At 36.9% G+C, this 19,666-nt stretch overlaps 1 protein-coding gene across 1 annotated transcript in view; it reads left to right on the forward strand.

The window, feature by feature from the left end:
• Positions 1-19,666, forward strand: part of KCNH7 (potassium voltage-gated channel subfamily H member 7) — a 461,431-nt gene that overhangs the window by 427,693 nt on the left and 14,072 nt on the right. Inside the window, exons 10-13 of the mRNA XM_040644531.1 lie at positions 3,517-3,769; positions 7,351-7,556; positions 9,283-9,382; positions 17,654-17,905. Of these exons, the coding sequence (XP_040500465.1) occupies positions 3,517-3,769; positions 7,351-7,556; positions 9,283-9,382; positions 17,654-17,905 (811 nt within the window). The remainder of the gene's footprint in view (positions 1-3,516; positions 3,770-7,350; positions 7,557-9,282; positions 9,383-17,653; positions 17,906-19,666) is intronic.

Genomic DNA, 19,666 nt, shown 5'->3' on the forward strand with positions numbered 1-19,666 from the left:
CCAAACCTGATGAAAAGGAAATACAATGAGTAGGAAGTAAAGAAGGCAACACAGCTGAGACCAATGGAAATGGGTGTCTTGGATGAATATACTTAAAACTACCCCATTCTCCTCCCTCTTTCCAGTGTTCTTTACTCTATTTCTCTATAACCCCACTCTTTTAGCTCCGCTTTTAAAGTCCCTTTACTTAGGCATACCCCAGATTCCAAAGCTGCTACCTAATGTAGGACATTTAAACCTCTGGGTCAGTAAGAGATCCGATTACTAAATATTAACTTCCATTGACTTTTACTCAAGTGATCCATGTAACTAACTAAAGAAAATTAACAAAGTTAGTAAAGGGCTAACATCACAGGAGAATTCCTTAATCCAGATAAGTTCTTCATGCCAACATGTGTGTATCTTCTCCCTGGGCCAGCAAAGACTTCTCCATGAAACTCTGTGGTACCTCCAACTTGAGGCCATTCTTTCCAATGGATATCACATCTGATAGGATAAATGCTAGGAGATGACCCTTAAGAACATTTGAGAAGAGAATAATGTTGAAAAACTTTCCCAAGTACCCTTTATGGTTTTGTGAGTAATTCTAAGTGTATTGGCATTCCAAGAACATATTTATATTGATTTAGTAACTGCTTACTTTCAAAAAGAATTTAAGACAACTCACAATGAAAACCTAGTGCAAGTAAGCCAAAACATTTAACACGAGTCAGAAACAGGAAATAAAAGTTTTCTTAAACTCTGTCGAGGCAATAGTACACAAAACTTAGTGGTGAATTCTCTATTCACCAAAGAGACCAAGGAGAATACAATGGGTGTTGTGTCTCTTAATTTCTAGCCAAAGAGAACTTACTAGTTCTTCAGGAATAATAAATATGTATGACAAAAAAAGAAAAGAAAAGAAAAGAAAAAGTCAGAAATAAACTGTCTATGGAACAGCTACAATGGATGGGATAATTTATATACATTATCACATTTAATTGTGAGCACAACCCTGTGAAGTAGATATTATTAATTATTTTTACAATTGAAGAAACTGAATCTCAAGAAAATTTAATTGAATTAACCAAAATCACAACTAATAAGTGTCAGAACTAGAATTTCATCTCATGCCTTTCTGATTCCATAGCTCATCTAACATACTCAGAGAAATGAGTAACCCCTACCTCTATCTCATCTGAACCTTCCAATTCAAAGCATGTATACACACTCTTGTGCACATGTGTGCACACACACACACGCACAATTTTTCCTTTTATAAGCAGGCTATACTCAAAGTATAACAGAGGAACTTCAGGAAAATGCCAGAAATAGCAGCTACAAGCTCAATAATCTCATTCCAACTATTATAGGGAAAGTGCTATTTCCCCATTTATGTGAAATATAAAATGCCTTTTTGTACATTTTTATAGCCAAATCTTAGGGAAAAAATAGACATGTCTAACTTGTTGCTTGGTGTGATGTTTTTTACATTTTTATCTGTATGGGGACATCGGAGAATTATGCTGAGACCACAACAGTAGTCTTTAGGGAGGAAAAAAAGTATATCATATGCAGGAAGATCAGTGAACTGGGGTTTTCCTACTATAGCACCCCCAAATAAAAAAGCCCTATTTCAGAAAACAGTGTGCAAACCTTGCTTAACTCCAGTCTAGCATCACTTGCCCAAAAATCCTGTTTGATAGTTTAGACCAGTAGAAGGGGTCAGCGACCTTCCAGAGGGTTGGCTCTATGAGAGGAGCTGAGTTGTTTAGGATCAGACAAAGAGTGGGAAAGAGCCCCCAGCCCCCAAGAGCAGAAATGGGCAAAAACTAGGCAAGTTCTCATTTGGGGGAGGACTTTAGTCCAAGAAGAAAATCTGGTAGGAGTCCAGTCGTGTAGACAAAGTCTGAAAGATAGAGTTAAGGACAGAAGTTTCAAAAGAGTGCCCAGGAATTCAGAGAGGAGGAAGGCTCATTTCTTTTGGGTCTGAGCCAGGTAATATAGAAACTTCAGGATAGATGTCTGAGTTCCTACAGCTGTGTGGAGCTGGGTAAGCAGTGTCTAGAAATTGGCACACTGTTTACTGGTAACTTACCACAAATTTCAAAATTGAAAAAGCTCTTTTTCTCTGACAAAGAAACACAGATAGATGAAGTGACTTGCACAAGTGTCAAACTGTGGCAAATTCATGACCAGAATTCATATTCTGTGGGTTTTCTTCTAAAACGCCCTCCACCCATTTCTGTGCGTGACTCCACAATGAAGGAAACAAGATTGGAGGTAGTGGCTGTCATGTTTTCGGTCTCTCGCTGATGCGTTTGTATGATACCATGCCCGTCTGACTGACTGCATCACACAGGGGTCCTAGAGAAGAAGTACAGTTGTGGCTGCTTTAACATTTCAAATAGACATAAGTGTAAGTCAACTCAAATGTGATCTAATTTGAAGTTCTTCTATGGACCATATACATCTCAATTATCTGGACAAATAATTCATGATGACTTTTAGCTATACTGAATAGTAATAGCAAGTTTGACCCAAAATTTAAGAAATCCTAAAATTACATTATTAAGCACTATGTAATGCCTCTTACCTCTACTCCAAAGCACATTTAAATGGATTTATTTTTACTGACAGAAGAAAGTCCACATGAGAATTAAAATCTATATACGACACCCATAATAGCTAAGACACACACACGGAGAAGCAAGAGTTGAGTGTCTTCGGCCCATTGTATACTGGGAAGTTTATAAAACAATATAGAATTTTATTCAGTTTAAATTGAGTGGCGCTTGTCACAAGTTATTATTTAATCTCTTCTATAAGATTTAAAATTAGTCACCGAATAGGTTGTCAAAACAGTAGTGCTGTTAAAAGCTTTATGTTTGCATTGTAAACTTTGGCACAATTTCCATTTCTGAAAACATAGCTATACTTTTAAAGTATGTTTGCTGTTCTCCTTCCCTTTCTCTATTTTCAGTGCTTATCAAAATATTTAGTATTAATAGTGTGCATATGAAATATAAATATTCCACATACTGTTAGCTAAGAGCGCTCTCTGGTATATGACATTTATAAATACCATGGCTATTTCAGGATCATTATTTTTACTAATTCCAATTAAGAAGTATACCAGGGACAGCAATCCAAATTGACTTGAGATTCCTTCAAAAGGTTGTCTTTCTAGCTGTACCACCTTTCATTAGTTATGTCTTACTAATTGTTACATTTGCATTCTATATGTGCACAGTATGATGCTACCTCACACGACACAGGGAATGAGAAGCAGTGCGAAACACAGGCATTACATTTTAATAAGACAGCATTGGTGTTGAGCCTGAATGCCTGCAGTTAACTCAGAGAACAAGTATTTGAGTTAAAATTCTGACATGTTTAGCAAACCAAATAGGCAGGCTAGGTAGAAGCATTGTAAGAACTCATGTGACAGTGACTACACCTGCAGTTCTGTGAGCAAGAAATATACTTGTACCCTGTGCACTGGTAGTATGAAACTCTTTTATTTTTTTCCCTCAGGTCCTAAAGGGTTTCCCAGAATGTTTACAAGCTGACATTTGTCTACATCTCAACCAGACTTTGCTGCAAAACTGCAAAGCCTTTCGGGGGGCAAGTAAAGGTTGCCTTAGAGCTTTGGCAATGAAGTTCAAGACGACCCATGCACCTCCAGGAGACACTCTCGTTCACTGTGGGGATGTCCTCACTGCACTTTATTTCCTATCCAGAGGCTCCATTGAAATCCTCAAAGATGACATTGTGGTAGCTATTCTGGGTGAGTGTTTCAGAACTGGCTGGTGACAAATTCAGGTATTAGCTGGTGCGATACATAGTTCAAAATGATAGAAAACAGGACCGATCCATGTATTTATGAGTACTATTTTAAGACTGATAGGTAATTTTAAAGCTTTATTTAAAATTCAATCCAAATCAAATTGACCTTGCAGAAAGTATGTTTTCGTGACTGTCTCACTTTTTCTCTGATGTGTAAACGCTTCCATGACTCTCCTTAGTTCTTGGCAGCTACTTAAGCATTTGAGGCCAAATATATGAAAACAGTCAGTGTTTTGCTTTCATGCTGGAGAACCTTGGATTCATGCTGGATCCCTTAACACCTTAAATATAATGTATACATTGTAAGATACTTGCTAGTATGCGCCAGTGCCCTGTCATGGACTGTGTTGATGTGTTGGTAAATTTCATCCATTTGCTCTGCACTTCTACGTGCTCTGTCCCATCAAATGGAATTATACGAATCCTTACCTAAGTCATATAGAGAGCTATGAACTTAGCACCCAGGGATAAAGGTGGTGAGGAGATTAAAATTACTAGTAAATTAAACTGGTTTGGGTGCAAAAGAAAGTCCATCTGTCCAATCTGTCTTTTCAAAACCAAATTTAGTCAGTGTGAACTTGTAGGGTTTCTTCGGAATATTAGAACAGTGTGAAAGAGGAAAGGAGCAATGATCAGTTTTTCTCCCCTACTACCTCACCAGGAGGTTTAAGCCTCAGTCTCCCGATGGGAACACCCACCCCCCATATTTGGCATTTCTCTGTTTTCCTGTGGATTAAATCCAGGCCCATTTAAATAATGAGCATGTAACTCAACAATTTCCTTTCACTAGATTCTTGATGTTAACATCCAAAAAGGGACAAGGATGTTGTCTGTTTCCGTTGCTGCTGTGTAGAACCAGAGTACGGCCTAGCACAGGATGAAGTTTGAGGAATTCCTATACATTTTGACAATTTTGTTATAGTGACAGTTTTCTTTAAATCTCATATTGACAAGATGCGCAACTGGGTTTACGATTCAATAAGCAGGCAAAGAATAAAAACATAAATCAGGTAGCAGCTACATAATAAACTTGGACTTTCACCAGGTTTGGCCTTGACAGTTTGCTCTGTGTGTTGCCAGGGAAGAAGCATGCTTCATTGCATTCCTGATCTTAGAGTCAGCCTGCCCCAGCTTCTACAGGGAGGTAACAAGCCCTCTTGCTTTATAAAAAAGTAATTTTAGAGTGTAGTTAGGCAGTACACACTGACTGGCTTAGTTTTTGCTCATTTACAGTCGTGTAAACGAATTAAAATGCAAAGCTCATGCTGAATTTAGTTGAGAGCTTTTCTTTGATAATATCTATACCAAAGTATTAAAACTGTAAAGAATTTCAAGGTCCTTTTTTTCTGCCCCCATTTCCATGTAAATCTGCACCTAAAATCCTCATAAATTATGCTTATTCATTCCATGTTTGAAGCAAGGTATTTATTTAAAACAAAGTTAATGCATTCTCTCCCATATCAATTTCTTTTTTTTTTTTTTAAGATTTTATTTATTTATTTGACAGAGATAGAGACAGCCAGCGAGAGAGGGAACACAAGCAGGGGGAGTGGGAGAGGAAGAAGCAGGCTCATAGCAGAGGAGCCTGATGTGGGGCTCGATCCCATAACGCCAAGATCATGCCCTGAGCCGAAGGCAGATGCCCAACCGCTGTGCCACCCAGGCGCCCCATCCCATATCAATTTCTGTCATAGAGACATGCTTTCTGATTTGTCCCCATTAAATTCATATTTAAAATAAGAACATTACAGATATTTTTGACCAATTAGAATTTTATCGTTTAAAAGTCTTTGATAATTTCCGGGGCACCTGGGTAGCACAGTGGTTAAGCATCTGCCTTCGGCTCAGGGCGTGATCCCAGCATTCTGGGTTTGAGCCCCACATCAGGCTCCTCCACTAAGAGCCTGCTTCTTCCTCTCCCACTCCCCCTGCTTGTGTTCCCTCTCTCGCTGGCTGTCTCTGTCAAATAAATAAATAAAATCTTTTAAAAAAAAAGTCTTTGATAGTTTCCATAGTCCGGTATATATAAACTTGTCTATCAAAAACTAACTTAATGGGGGCACCTGGGTGGCACAGTCGTTAAGCAACTGCCTTCGGCTCGGGGCGTGATCCCGGCGTTCTGGGATCGAGCCCCACATCAGGCTCCTCCGCTGGGAGCCTGCTTCTTCCTCTCCCACTCCCCCTGCTTGTGTTCCCTCTCTCACTGGCTATCTCTCTCTCTCTCTCAAATAAATAAATAAATAAATAAATAAATAAATCTTAAAAAAAACTAACTTAATGGATCTAGAAAGTTTTTTTTCTAAGTCTGAAAGGAAGCTTCACGATATATGTAAGAAAGTACGATTTTACACTACCATTGATGATCTTTAAAATTTATATGATCAATAATTTATCAGTAATTATTAAGAATGTGTTCTGTAGGTTTTAAGGGTCTTGACATTCAGAGACAGAAAAATAGAAGTGGCCATGACATTCAGGTAAAATATTGGGAGGAGAGTAAACATACCAAGTGTGAAAAGATTTTGACTGGAGTCAGAATGCCCCAGATTTAATCATGGCTACTCTCTCCCTCCCTTCACCCAACTAAGTAGGTGACCTTGATCTAATCAGTTTACCTCTTTAATCTTCTTTCCATAGTCATAATATTTAGATAATAAGTAATAATTTCTTTATGAGGTTATTTTAGGGATTAAATGAGATAATTCACCTAAGCATTTGACACAGTGCCTGGCACCCACTTAATTGTCAATAAGCATTTGATGTTGCTGTCATCATCCTCATTGTTGCACAAAGCCTGGAAAAGCAGGTGGCATGTGTCTAGGCAGAGGGGATGAGGAGGACCCATCAGAAGCCAGATACTGAAATAATCCCAGGTTTGGCCAGAAAGCAAGAAGGACACACTTTTAGAATAAAGGCCATTTGGTAAAAAGGCAAGACTATAAATAAAACTAGATTTATTAAACAATTGGACAAATTCATCAAGGGCAAATCCAAAAGTAGTTTCTAAAGGAAACAAGGTATGTTCAAATTATACCCCTAGTCCTCTTAGTTTTGAAAGCGTTCCACTATACCCCCATGCTTGGCATCACCCACTCCCCCACCCCCGAGACCATCCTAAGATAGAAAGTTTGTGAATCTGACTCACTGCCACCTTTCTCATATTCTTGGATTGACAAAATTAGACCACACCCACTATAAGGCAAGACCCTTTGCTAGCCATATAGGGCAGAGCAGACTAAAGTCATGTTTGCTGCATTTCTAGAGACTTAGTCAAAGAATCAAAACAACGAAATAATAGGAATTATACCAGGACCAGTATGTTAAGAGGTAAAATTCCACTCAGCAAACAAGCATGACTGAGGCAGTCAGTAGAAGGTACTGGAATTTTGCTGCCCAGCATCTGTTGGCCATGGGATCTTCCATTTGAAGTCTTTGGTCCAAGGATTGGTCAGTGGTCTCCTTGTACTTTTAGAAAGAAAACATTAAGTTCAGACTCCTTTTACCTCTTTCTTTTTTCTTTAGGAAAAAACGATATATTTGGAGAAATGGTTCATCTTTATGCTAAACCTGGGAAGTCTAATGCAGATGTGAGAGCTCTCACATACTGTGACTTGCATAAGATCCAGAGAGAAGACTTGTTAGAAGTTTTGGATATGTATCCCGAGTTTTCCGATCACTTTCTCACAAACCTAGAGTTGACTTTTAACCTAAGACATGAGAGTGCAAAGGTATATGTTAACGGTTTGCTTATTTTCGTACTTATGACATTTTATTTTATTCTTGGATCACCAAAATACTTCTGAAAGATCAAGCAAAATATAGCAAAACTTTACCAATTCTAAATATTTGGAAGGAAAAGCCAACTTCATATTGGAAATTCTAAATTAGAGGGAAGGAATTCAGTCTAATTACTTTTGAATATACTGAATACCTTTAAGGAGGTCAATTAAATTTGACCTTTCAGGAACTCTTAGGTGACACACTGGATTTAAAAAAGCCTTGGTTTTTATTGAGTGTAACCATTCTTTGTAAGAAATGGGTGATCCTAGGCTGTTGAAAGTCAACTAGAAGAACTTATTTTACGCAGGGTGAAAATATTCTCCCAGCTATTATTGACACCACACACTGGTTGGCAAGGTCTTTTCAATAATAATGAAAAAAATTAAACTCATTCAAGTTTAGGTCCACATTTCATACAATTTCTAAATCACAGAAATATAAATTAATCAGGCTTAAACCTGAGTCAAAATTAGTCTAACCCTTGTATCCCTCACTCTCTTCTACTATGAAAATATGTCTTTATGACTTATCACTATTCTAAGAATACAGAATTGCAGCCTACAATTTACTACTAGTTTATTCCCCCCCTTTCCCCCCAAAACCCCATTACCCCAGCTCTGATTCTAAATAGCTTTTTGCCAGAAACCAAATGTTGGGCTTTTGACACTTCCAAGTGTTTTTTTAATGCTAACTAATATACTCTCTGGGAGAAAAAATCCTCAAGTCAATAGTTAGGTAAAAGGTAGGGGATTTAATTCTCCCAGAGTTACAGTCATTCCCAGCTACTGTGAGAGCCTGAAAGAGGATAAACTTGTAAGGTCACCAGGGTAACCATTTAATAACCTGAAGCACCAGCTCAGATAATTGCTTCTTTTCAAAATACTGAGAAGTTGAAAAATATCTAGATGATAAGAGGCTCAAGTTATCAAAAACACATGTTTTTTAATGAATTCAATACCTTATTAAAATCTCAGTTTAATGTCACCAGCCTCATTTTGATTTTGCCTTGAAAGACAACAAGATAACTTCTTTACATAAAAAGTTTAGGCAGCAACTAAAGAAAACAGGGGTTTTCATTGATTTTATTTATTTGGGAGCTTTCATTTTTATTACAAGAATGATAATATTTTCCAGAGGGGAAGGAAGGAGGAACTTAGAATAAAATAATAGCTCAAAATAATAAACTGCCTAAAGCATAGTGTTCAATGAATTTAACCTTATATTTATCGTGAAATTTAACTTTGCAATCATTACCATGTATTTAAACAGCATAGCTAGTTATAATTAACTTTTACTTTTTTCTCTGCAGTAATACAGATTCTGCAATTTTTTAATTATTATTTTTATTTTAACTTTACCAAGTTACATAAAATACATTCCACATGAAAGAATATGTTGTCTCTGAATGTTGACAACATTATCCCCAAACACTTTGATAAATAACTTCTACAACTATGATTTCCTCATCAGATGGTGAAACTACTAGAATTATTCTATCAGTCCATTTTATAATTTAGAGACAACCAGGAAGCAAAGTACTGTAGCTGTTTGCTTGCAATCTAATAATTAAGTCTCAAGTGGTTGAAATGATGTGAAACAGCAAAGAATTTACTGACAATACATTATATTCAAATTGAATAATCTTCCATTTTATCTTCATGTCCATTAACAAAGGCTGATCTCTTACTACGATCACAGTCCGTGAATGATTCTGAAGGAGACAACTGTAAACTACGAAGAAGGAAATTCTCATTTGATAGTGAGGGAGACAAAGGTAATTCATTTTATTTCTAAAGTTTAAATGCACAGCATGTGGTTATTAGCCGTTCTTACTAAATGCTCATTTACTACTGATTTCAACGGTGAGTTTCATTCCGATTTTAGAAAGGCAAATCCTTTGCTTTTTCCAGGATCTAATGATAGGGTTACTGATTGATAGCTCTCAACAATGTCATTCAGCAGCACCATCTGATATCTACAGGGACATCACAGATAGAGATATAGAGTAGGTTCGTTAAAAACAGAAAAAAGGGGAAAAAAATAGGAGGCCAATTAGTAGCAGTTGAATAACTACACCCCAAGTCCTGAACAGAGTGTTCCAGAGGGAGGACCCTTGTTGCAGCCTGAATGCTCCATCCTCTCACATGTAGGACGTGGACGAAGGTGATATTTGTTAGGACTCTTCACCCCACACTCTCTGATGCACTTGCCACTTCTTGTCCTCTGTGGGTTTTTCTGCCCCTCTAACTATTCTTTATGTTTTGCTTGTGTATTCAATGACTATTTAACATTTCACATTTTTAAAGAACTGCTCAATTTCTGAGAAACTAGTTGTGTAAAACAGCCCCTAGCTTGCCTAGGAAGGGAGATAGAACACCCTTTGCAATTTTGAATAAAAATAGCAGGTGTGTAATAGAATGACCTCATACCTCAATGGAAACCCAGATGAAGGTACATTTAATTGTGCTTGGGCAGATGAGAGAAGGTTTTCCTGAAGAAGTCTCCACTCTTGCCCCAGGCTGATCCAACAAATGTGCCAGTCTAAAATTTGGCTCTCAGCAAAACAAGTCCTCTGTTTTCTTGAATACTCTTCTCTTGGCATCTGTGATACGGCACTCTTCCAGTTTTCCTTCTAGCGCTCAGTAATTCCCTGAAAAGAATTACAGGATCATTATCTTCTAAACCAGTTATTAGTTATTAGAATTTCTCAAGGTGTGGCCCTAGGCCTCTTCTCATTCTATACAAATGTTTTCCTGGATGATCTCATTTATATTGTTTAATTATATTCTCACATAAGACGTGAATATTTACATCTTAATTCCAAGCCATCTGAGCTTCAATCTCATATCCAACTGCTTATTAAACCATCAACTTGAAATCTCAAAGGCAGCTCAAACTCAAAATTTCCTAAATTGAACTCATGATGTCCCTCTGGAAACCTGTCTCTTCATCAGTTGCCATGTCTCTAAATGGACCCACCACCCAAACCAGATATCTAGATAAATACCTATCTAGGAGGTGACCTTCTCTCAACCCTCCATCAACTCTGGCAACAAGTCTTGTTATTGCCACTCCAGTACATCTCCATTTAGTCTTCAGACCAGGTCTGTTTTGGTTCACTTCTCTCCATCTTCTTAGCCACAACTCTTGGCCAAGCTACCCTAATCTATCACCTGGAACACTGAAGGAGCAACTCAGTTCACCTCCCCCACATCCAACCTGCCCCTCTTTCATCTATTCCCTNCACTGGACCACTGGTGAGTTTTTTTTTTCCTAAATGCAGTTATGTTTATGTCATACACATATTTAAAGGACTTCCCCTCTAAGAACTTCCCCTTCCCTCAACAACCCTAACCTGTCCTTCTCCCAGCAGCTCCTCTATTTTGCAGCATTAATTCCAGTTGTAGTTCTGTGTCTGTTTGCATCATATTTAATCAATGTTGCTTGTCCCTAGACCCTAAACTCCATGGAGAAGGGAAATATTTAGTCACCTGTAACTTCAGTGCTTGTCTCATAGCAAGTATTCAGCAAATATTTGTTAAAAAAGTGAATCAATGAATGAAATAGAATTTGAGCATCTTCCTTTTGATTCTCTTCCTCCTTTTGCCTTCTTCATCCAAGTTCTTTCCTTGTTCCCTTTCTCTCTGAGTTCTCTCTGTAGGGCAGCTCATCTACTAGCTTCAGCTTACTCTACACTTCAAATAAACTAAACTGCCCTCTCTTCCATGTAAATCATTTCTGTTTTTTTGCTTATATCATTCCTTTAATCAGAATTTACCTTGCTGTCCTCAAACACAGGCACATGCAATCACATCACACCACTTTTTCATCCACCAAAATTATCTTTTTCTTGTCATGGTTAATCTCCAATGATACATTCAACATAAACTCTTTCTTAAAGATGTAATTGGCTTTATGAGCAATTCATGAATTGGGGAGCATCTTATCTAGCACACAGAGAAACGCTCTTTAATATGAGCCCTTTTCTTGATTTCTCCAAATATATAGATTTTCTTTCTTTTATGAATTCCCATGTCACTTTCCTTTGGTGTCAAAATCTGCCCTGCACAGTGGTTAATGTTTGTTGTCCTTTTTCTCTATCAAACTGCGGAGTCCTTTAACAAGGAATGGTTGATACATATTTGTTGAATTGGGCTAATTGTTGAGTCCTCTGGCTGATTGCAGAACAATAAACCACTCAAATAGGTGTTAATTTATTTCTGCAGTGTCTTTCATTATTCTCTTGGTAACTTTTTCTAAAATCAGAACCATTACTGTCAAGCTGTTCTTTGGTAGGCTTAATCAAAATCCCTTATCCTGAAGTTAATCTCTTATTTTTATCTTGCTGGATATGGAGAACAACTTGAAAATGTTGTCTATACAATAATGTTCTTGATACACTTGAAGATTTATTAAATCTCCTTTCAATCTTGTTTAGTTTCCTCATTCTCAAGCTAAATAATCTAATGTTTTTATCTCCTGATAAGGCCCTGAGAGCATGTCACAATGTATATTGTGCTCATGCCACTAGACATTTCTATTGATTCTGAAAACTTTTCCTTTAATCACGGACTTAGACTATGAGACTTATTTTATATAAAGTATAGACAGTAAGGGATTTGCCTGCCTGCAGCTCTTTGAAGTTCCCTGGTGTGTCAATGAGTAAGCATAATTTGGGCAATGTGAAGACACAATTAACTCTAGTCATCCAGAACTTGAGAACCTATTGTAGTCTTCAGGATTCCATGGTGCTACAGCACGTATAAAAATTCGCTGAAAGCAATCTAGTCCCCACAGCCCCAATTTAATGTTCTAAAAGTAGAACACTCATTCTATACATATCTTGATGTAGAATCAACGTATAGGAGAAAAACACATGCATAAGTATAAAGAACAGAGAACTTTCAGAAAATTATTGATGCCAAATGCTATGGGGGTACGTAAACTAAAAGCTGCTCATGCAGTGCATTGATTATTTTAGTTAGTTTACTGCTCGTGTGAAACACTACCTTGAAGGCAGACATCCAAGAGTGCTGATGACTGTGAATCACTTAGCAGAGGCATCAAGCACCAGAGAAAAGAACACATAACTGGCTTTGGAGACAGACAAAGGCTGAGTCCTACACTGCCACTCACTACCTACTCAAGACACCAGAACTCTTCAGGCTTCAATCCTTTCCCCCCTCCCACCTCTTCGCTACACATTGTTAAGGAGCTTACATTAAAAAAGATATATTTATAAAGAAAAGGTATATAGAATCTCTGGCAAGTTGACTTGAACAAAATAGAAGTTAACATTTTGGATCACTTATCTTTTAAAATTAATTTGTTGATGAATGTGGCTTGTCCTCATGAGCTTCTCACTTCTTCTGATGAAATAAACCTACTTCTCAACAAGAGAAAGTTGTTAGTTCGCCTGTGAACTTGAGGACATCTTGTCGTTTGTTTGCTTTTTTTTTTTTTTTTAAATCTTCAAGTAGTTTTCTTTCCTTCTTCAAATTCTGGACTGGAGGAGCCCCAGAACTCCCCAATTTAACTAAGGTCATTGTAGAAAGAGGTCCTATAGTTCCTGAGATGAAAGTAAAGTCATTGTTACAGAAAGTGAAGAACAAAAATGATACTTCAATGACCTATTTAGTGGCCTTTGTTAAGAAATTGTTAAGATGGTTGGACAGAACAGAAGTAAATGAGGTATATTCATTTGGAACATGCTAAAAAAATTGTCTCTTTTTTTAAGTAGTCTTCAAAGTTGGATTGTGCTTACTTCAGAGTATGCCAATATGATTCGTTGGGTGATAGGAATAATAATTAAGATTTTATATTGTGTATAGTTTATAATATACATAATATAGTAGTATGATAGCATGTATAATAACACATGAGATATGCACACATACACACGTATTTTTTTAACGATAGGGTTTTGTGATCAAATACTTGGAATATTTTGCACAACTCATTCTATAGATAGAAAATGCAAGATCAAAGTAGTATAGTAGTATGAAAGTTATTGAAGTAAGGACTAAATATATACATTGTTAAACTTTTATAGAATGAAAGTGGCTTAATTCTATTAATTTAAGTCTTAAATATGTTGATATTATACTTTGGCATCTCTTAGGAATATCTTCTCCAATAAAAATAATACTTAGCTTTTGATATCCACTTCAGTGATGTATAAATGTGATTAAGATAGTTTAAATGTTTTTATCTTGCATTTGTATAGAAAAATGACATTAGTCCCCTTTCAATATTCCTTGAAGCTAAAGAGGAACTAAGATATCTGAAATCAATGGAAGAAATTTATTTTAGACCTCAATTTTTAATGAAGTAACTTTTTTTTTTAAATGCATCTGGCCCTAAAATGCTCAGCTGATTTCAAAACTGTTACCAGTAGGAAATCAAGAACTCAAATGCTGACAGAGCAGGGCACATTAAGTGCCTCTCTTTGACCAAAATTTGGGTCTATCTGTTGGGTCTGATAAACAAAAATGGTAATTAATCTGAAATAAAGGCTCCATAAAAGGTGGAGTGAACAAGCATTTGCTCCCAGACTGTTTGAAATAGAAAAATGTTATATTATCATTCTTAAGATGCATGGGTCAACTACTCCACCAGGACACTGGTCCTATGCTCTTGAATTCAGTCTGAACCCAGAAAGACATCCACAAGGTAAATCACAAATGCTATAGAATTGTGAGGAGGTGAACTGTCAGCCTCCAGAAACAGGGGATTTTTTAAAAAGCTTTTTAATCATCTAAATCAAAACAAATTTGAAGTTTAATTAAACAGGCAAAAATTTTTCTTTGTAATTTGATAGCAACAGGAGTGATTATACAATCTCACTTCCACCAAAGGGAAAAATGTAAAACTCCCTTACCTTAATGCCCGCAGAATACTATTTCTACATAGAATAAGAATAGCATTAAGAAAAAAAAATTAGTATCAAGAAAAAAACAGCACCTAATACTATTTAATATCTATGAAATAATTCAGTTTAATTAGAAAAAGGCAGAAATGGAGCAGGCCATCAAAATCTAGAGGTACCTGGAAGCTAATTATAATGAATTTTAGCCTAATTTCATGTATTCCCTCAGCCAACCTCCAGCCTAAGCCTGAGCAGTTTCCATTTTTAATCCACAAATAGATTGTCATTTCAACTTTCATTTTCTGTGATAGAATATGAAGCTTTGATTTATCTAATAAGGAACAGAAAAATGTGGCTGCAGAGAGGCTGCATTGAAGAAACTGTTCATGTGGCCTGCGTTCCGGGAAGCAGCTGGCTCATCGTCTGGGCCAGTGAACACAGAAGTAAATGTGGAAAAATCCTCCTTACAAACTGGAAAAGTTCAAGGCTATCACACTCTTTCTTCTCTCACGATTCTGCTTTTACCTGGAATTTTTATTATAGGATTTAGAGACCGTGTATATGAAGTAACTTGTTCCATTTTATGATAGAACGAAATCATAATCCCTCCTTCACCACATTTCGTGAATCCTTGTCCGGAGTTGAGATCAGCAAGTTATAAATCAATTTTAAAAATATCTCTCAACTGACGAATTTGTCCCTAAGCATCCAAAATCAAGTCATACCTGGTAAACAAAGACCGAGGCCCAGGTAGTAGATAGGACAGGACATTTTACTATGTGCGAGGATTGAAAAATCTACAGAGAAGAACTCCTAAGACCTCTCAAGCCAGAAAGACAAGATGGTCACATAATTTGTGATGTGCATTCATTACAAAGACCCATGTTCGCATTCTCCGTATTTAGACGGAGGCAGAAGTAATGGTTAATTCGGTTTACGTTTGAACATACTGGAAAAAACTTCATGCAAGTGTCTCAAAGAAAGGCATTCTCAGGAAGATGAGAAGCCTGCGCGGACTCAAATCGCACGGGTGCCCAAACTGCACAAAGGTGTAGCAAACGGATGCAATTCACTAAGCAGGTGTGAGGACAATTTAGAAAAGTGAAGCTTTTATTTTATTTTTTTTACATTTACTAGCATAAAGTTGGAATGATTATTTTTTGAGGAATGAAATATATAAAATGAGGGACATGGACCAAATTTTCAAGAGGAGAGAAGTTAACACCAAAGAAAACGGAGGATGAGATGATAATAATGAACTCTAGAAGTTTAAGGCAGGCTGTGTCAGGGACACTGGAGAGAAAAGGAAATGCCGATCTGAAAATTTTCAGCCAATCAGATTAGTGGTTGAGTGGGGAAAAGTAAGTGACGCTGAGCAACCAATGATGTCACAGTGCTTGAAACTGGGTGGCTCAGTCGGTTAAGCAGCCAGCTGACTCTTGGTTTCTGCTCAGGTCATGATCTCTCAGGGTCGTGAGATCCAGCCCTGCTTTCGGTGCTCATACACACTCTCTCTCTCTCTCAATCTCAAAAAAGGAAGGAAGGAAGGAAGGAAGGAAGGAAGGAAGGAAGGAACTGGAAAGGTCTGTGATCTTCTCAGCAATGATAAAATCACTGAGCAAGTGTGAAATCTTGAAGAAAATAACTTTAGCAATCTGTTTTTGCTACATTTAACTTTAATTGACAGGACACTAACTCGGTAATAATTTCACATAAACTTGATTGTTAAAAAAGATTTCTTTATTTGAGAGAGAGAGCTTGCATGAATGGGTACACAGCAGGGGGAGGGGCGAAGGGTGAGGGAGAGAACCTCAGAACCTGGAGCCCCATGCAGGCTTGATCTCACAGCCCTGAGACCATGACTTGAGCCAAAGTCAAGAGTTGGACACCTAACACACTGAGCCATCCAGGCACCCCATAGAAGATGATTTTTAAACTCTATATTTTTACCTTGGGCTGTTTTCTGGCTTCTCATATTTTAAATTATGATATGTATTTTTTAAATAAATATTTTTAAAAATAATTGGAAGTTTTTTTGGAGTGGCTTAAATCAGTTCATTTGACTAAGCACAACTGGGCATAGAGTAGATGGGGACACTATCTTCACCATATCTCTAGAAAATACTAGACCTTCTGGAGTTATGTTGGTTGGTTATTAGCAGGAACCAGATGGAGAATTATACTGTCTCCCCAGGACACTAATGGAACTAAGTTCTGGGATTTGTCTTTTTAAGTTTTTCCTGCTGAAATATGTTCTCACACAACCTTCAGGGCTAAAATTATCCTGACATTTCAGTATAAAACAGCCAGTATGCACTCCTGGCTTTAATGTAATTAGGTAAACCCACCTTAATTACTGTATTTAAGCTTTATATTCTTTGCAGTATGCTACACTACCAAATCACCTGGAATGTCAAGGCCATTACATACATTGAACTAAGGTGGAAATTCATCCCATCAGCCTTTACCACAAAGAGGCTTCTGGTTTTGACCTTTGCAACGCGTAAATGCCTGCCACAGGAAAGGACATGAGGCTAACAACAGGCTGCATAGTTGTGATATTTTAGAATTGGGGCGTATTTTCCCTCCTTTTTTCATTTCCTTAAAGAGATAGTGGACCAGATTTTAAGAATACAAATGACTGCTGAGCATGTATAAATAAGGTTGTAAATTATAGGGTTTTTTTTTTTCTGAGCTGTAAACATTATTAGTATTGCAGATATTCTTTTAATTCTGAAACAATGTATTTCATTAAGATAATCTAATGTCCTTTCAGTCAAAAAAAAATTCTCCTTAAGTAGCTACATTCTCAATGGGAAAAAGAGAATGAACAACTTTCTTGGTGGCTTTAAATAAAATTATTTTTTTAAGATTTTATTTATTTGTGATAGAGAGAGAAAGAGAAAGAGCTTGGAGGGACAGCGGCAGAGGGAGAGAATCCTTGCTGTGGGGCTCAGTCCCAGGACACTGAGATTATGACCTGAGCCAAAACCAAGATTTGGACTCTCAACCGACTAAGCCACCCAGGCGCCCCTAAAGAAAATTTTATGTTATAGTTATTTAAAGAACATAACTATTAAAAATGTAGTTTATATACAGTTAGATAGTGTAATATGCATGGAACCTCACATTTGATTATCTTCTATAAAATAATTTTTTTGATAGATTTTGGCAAAGGGAACAGTACAAATGGTCCTGAAGACTCTGTAGATACCATAAGACATTATCAGAGTTCCAAGAAGCACTTTGAGGAGAAAAAAAGCAGATCTTCATCTTTCATCTCCTCCATTGATGATGAACAAAAGCCTCTCTTCTCAGGAATGGCAGATTCTCCTGCAGGAATGGGCAAAGCAGCTGGACTCAATTTTGAAGAAACAGTGCCCACCTCAGGAAGAATTCACATAGATAAAAGAAGTCACTCTTGCAAAGGTAATCAAGTTTCTTAGGAATCAGATTGTCTCCCTTTGGTGCTAATTGTAAAATGGCAACTTTTCACGAATGGAAGAACTCTACTCACACATGTTAATTTAATCTTTTTACAACTTCATGAAATATTTGCAGAGTTCAGATCTCAGATCATCTACAAAGCATTTGTGCAAATCTGGAATAGTGTTAATTATTCCTAAACATTGATAGCATAAGAGGTTTTTGTGGTAGTGAGATTTAACATAATGCCACATAGAACATTGTGGGAAGGTCTATTGTGATTCCGACAGGGAGCAGGGATTAATGAGTATTTTAAGAGAACTAACCAGCTGATTCTTATATGTACCCTCTGTACCCACTTCTCACCCCCAACCCAGTCGTTTTCTAGCATGAAAAGCCAATGCGGTAACACTACAATAAAGGCCAAAAAGAATTTCAGTTTACTGGGAATTATGAACAAATGGGGAGAAATGCCCCTAAATAAATTACGCTCTTTATCCAACTCATTTAAACACATTTGTTTAACTTCTTCATGAGGACTACCCAAATATATGGGTTTTATTGTAGAAAAGAGGCATGAGATGGATAATAATGTTTACTTAATATGCACTTTTGGTCTAAAGGATGGGAAACAGGAAAAGTTAAGAACTATCTCATGGAAGAATATTTAACTGAGCATAACAGGAGCTAGAGCTACAGATCTAGCTAAAACTAACCGTTAAGTGGGTGCAAAAACAGGTGTGGGCCAGATTGCTTGGGTTCCAACCCCAGCTCCCTTTAGTTCTTTGCTTTGCTCATTTGCTCCCTTTATGTCTTTGAATAAGTGGCTTGACAGACCCCACTAAGGCTCAGCTTGCTCATCTTTCAAATAGAATAATATTTCCTAACCAACTAATTGATTGTAATTATTGAACAAGACAACATGCATAAATTCCTTTCTCTGAGATAAAATCCCTAACTCAGTTTAGTATCTTCTCATAGATTTTATTTTGTAAACTTCTCATCATTGAATGTATATATAAAATACATATATACAAATGGACATATCAAAATGTAGAGATAAAGAATGCAGAGCCAAAAAAATCAAAAGAATATAAAAGAAATAAAGGGAAAAATGGTCTTGGCCTGGAAGGATGGCAAAATTATGGCACAGAGTAAATAAATATTACCTATCATCATCACCATTATTTGAAGTGACTGTATCTGACAATAGTAGTTTTATTGAATCTAGGATGTTTAGGCTTTACATTTCTCCAGAGTTACTCTCCCTATCATATCAAATCGCTTTTGCCATGACCCCATGTTGAAGTAAGCTAAGAATATATGCAAATGTTCTCTGGACAATTTAAAATCTTGATGAAGTGAATGAAAATAGTACCTCATTTATCACAATGGAAGAATGGAATATTAGATGTGATTACCAAATGTCCCATTTTAGTTATTTATGAAATCGGATTCTGGGAAGTACTAAAAATAGGAAAAGGTTGTATCATGGCAGTCAGAAGTTCTGAAGAGCTGACGGAACCATCTCTACTTCAAAAGTCAGCAGAATGTAGACCAGATTTTTTTAGAAGTACTTTTTGTTGTTTTCTTCTTGAGTTTTAGAGTCTCAAGTGACAAGTCATTAAAGATGTATTTTGGGGACTTTATTTGACTTTATAATGACTCTTGCTGACAGTGAGTTCTCATGCCCTTCATCTTGTATTTTTCTTGGCTGCTTCTTCCAATTATTTTTAATTAGCTTTCCTAAGTGCAAGATAAAAA

This window comes from Ursus maritimus, unplaced genomic scaffold (assembly GCF_017311325.1).
Source record: "Ursus maritimus isolate PB19 unplaced genomic scaffold, ASM1731132v1 scaffold_1, whole genome shotgun sequence".
Lineage (NCBI taxonomy): Eukaryota > Metazoa > Chordata > Mammalia > Carnivora > Ursidae > Ursus > Ursus maritimus.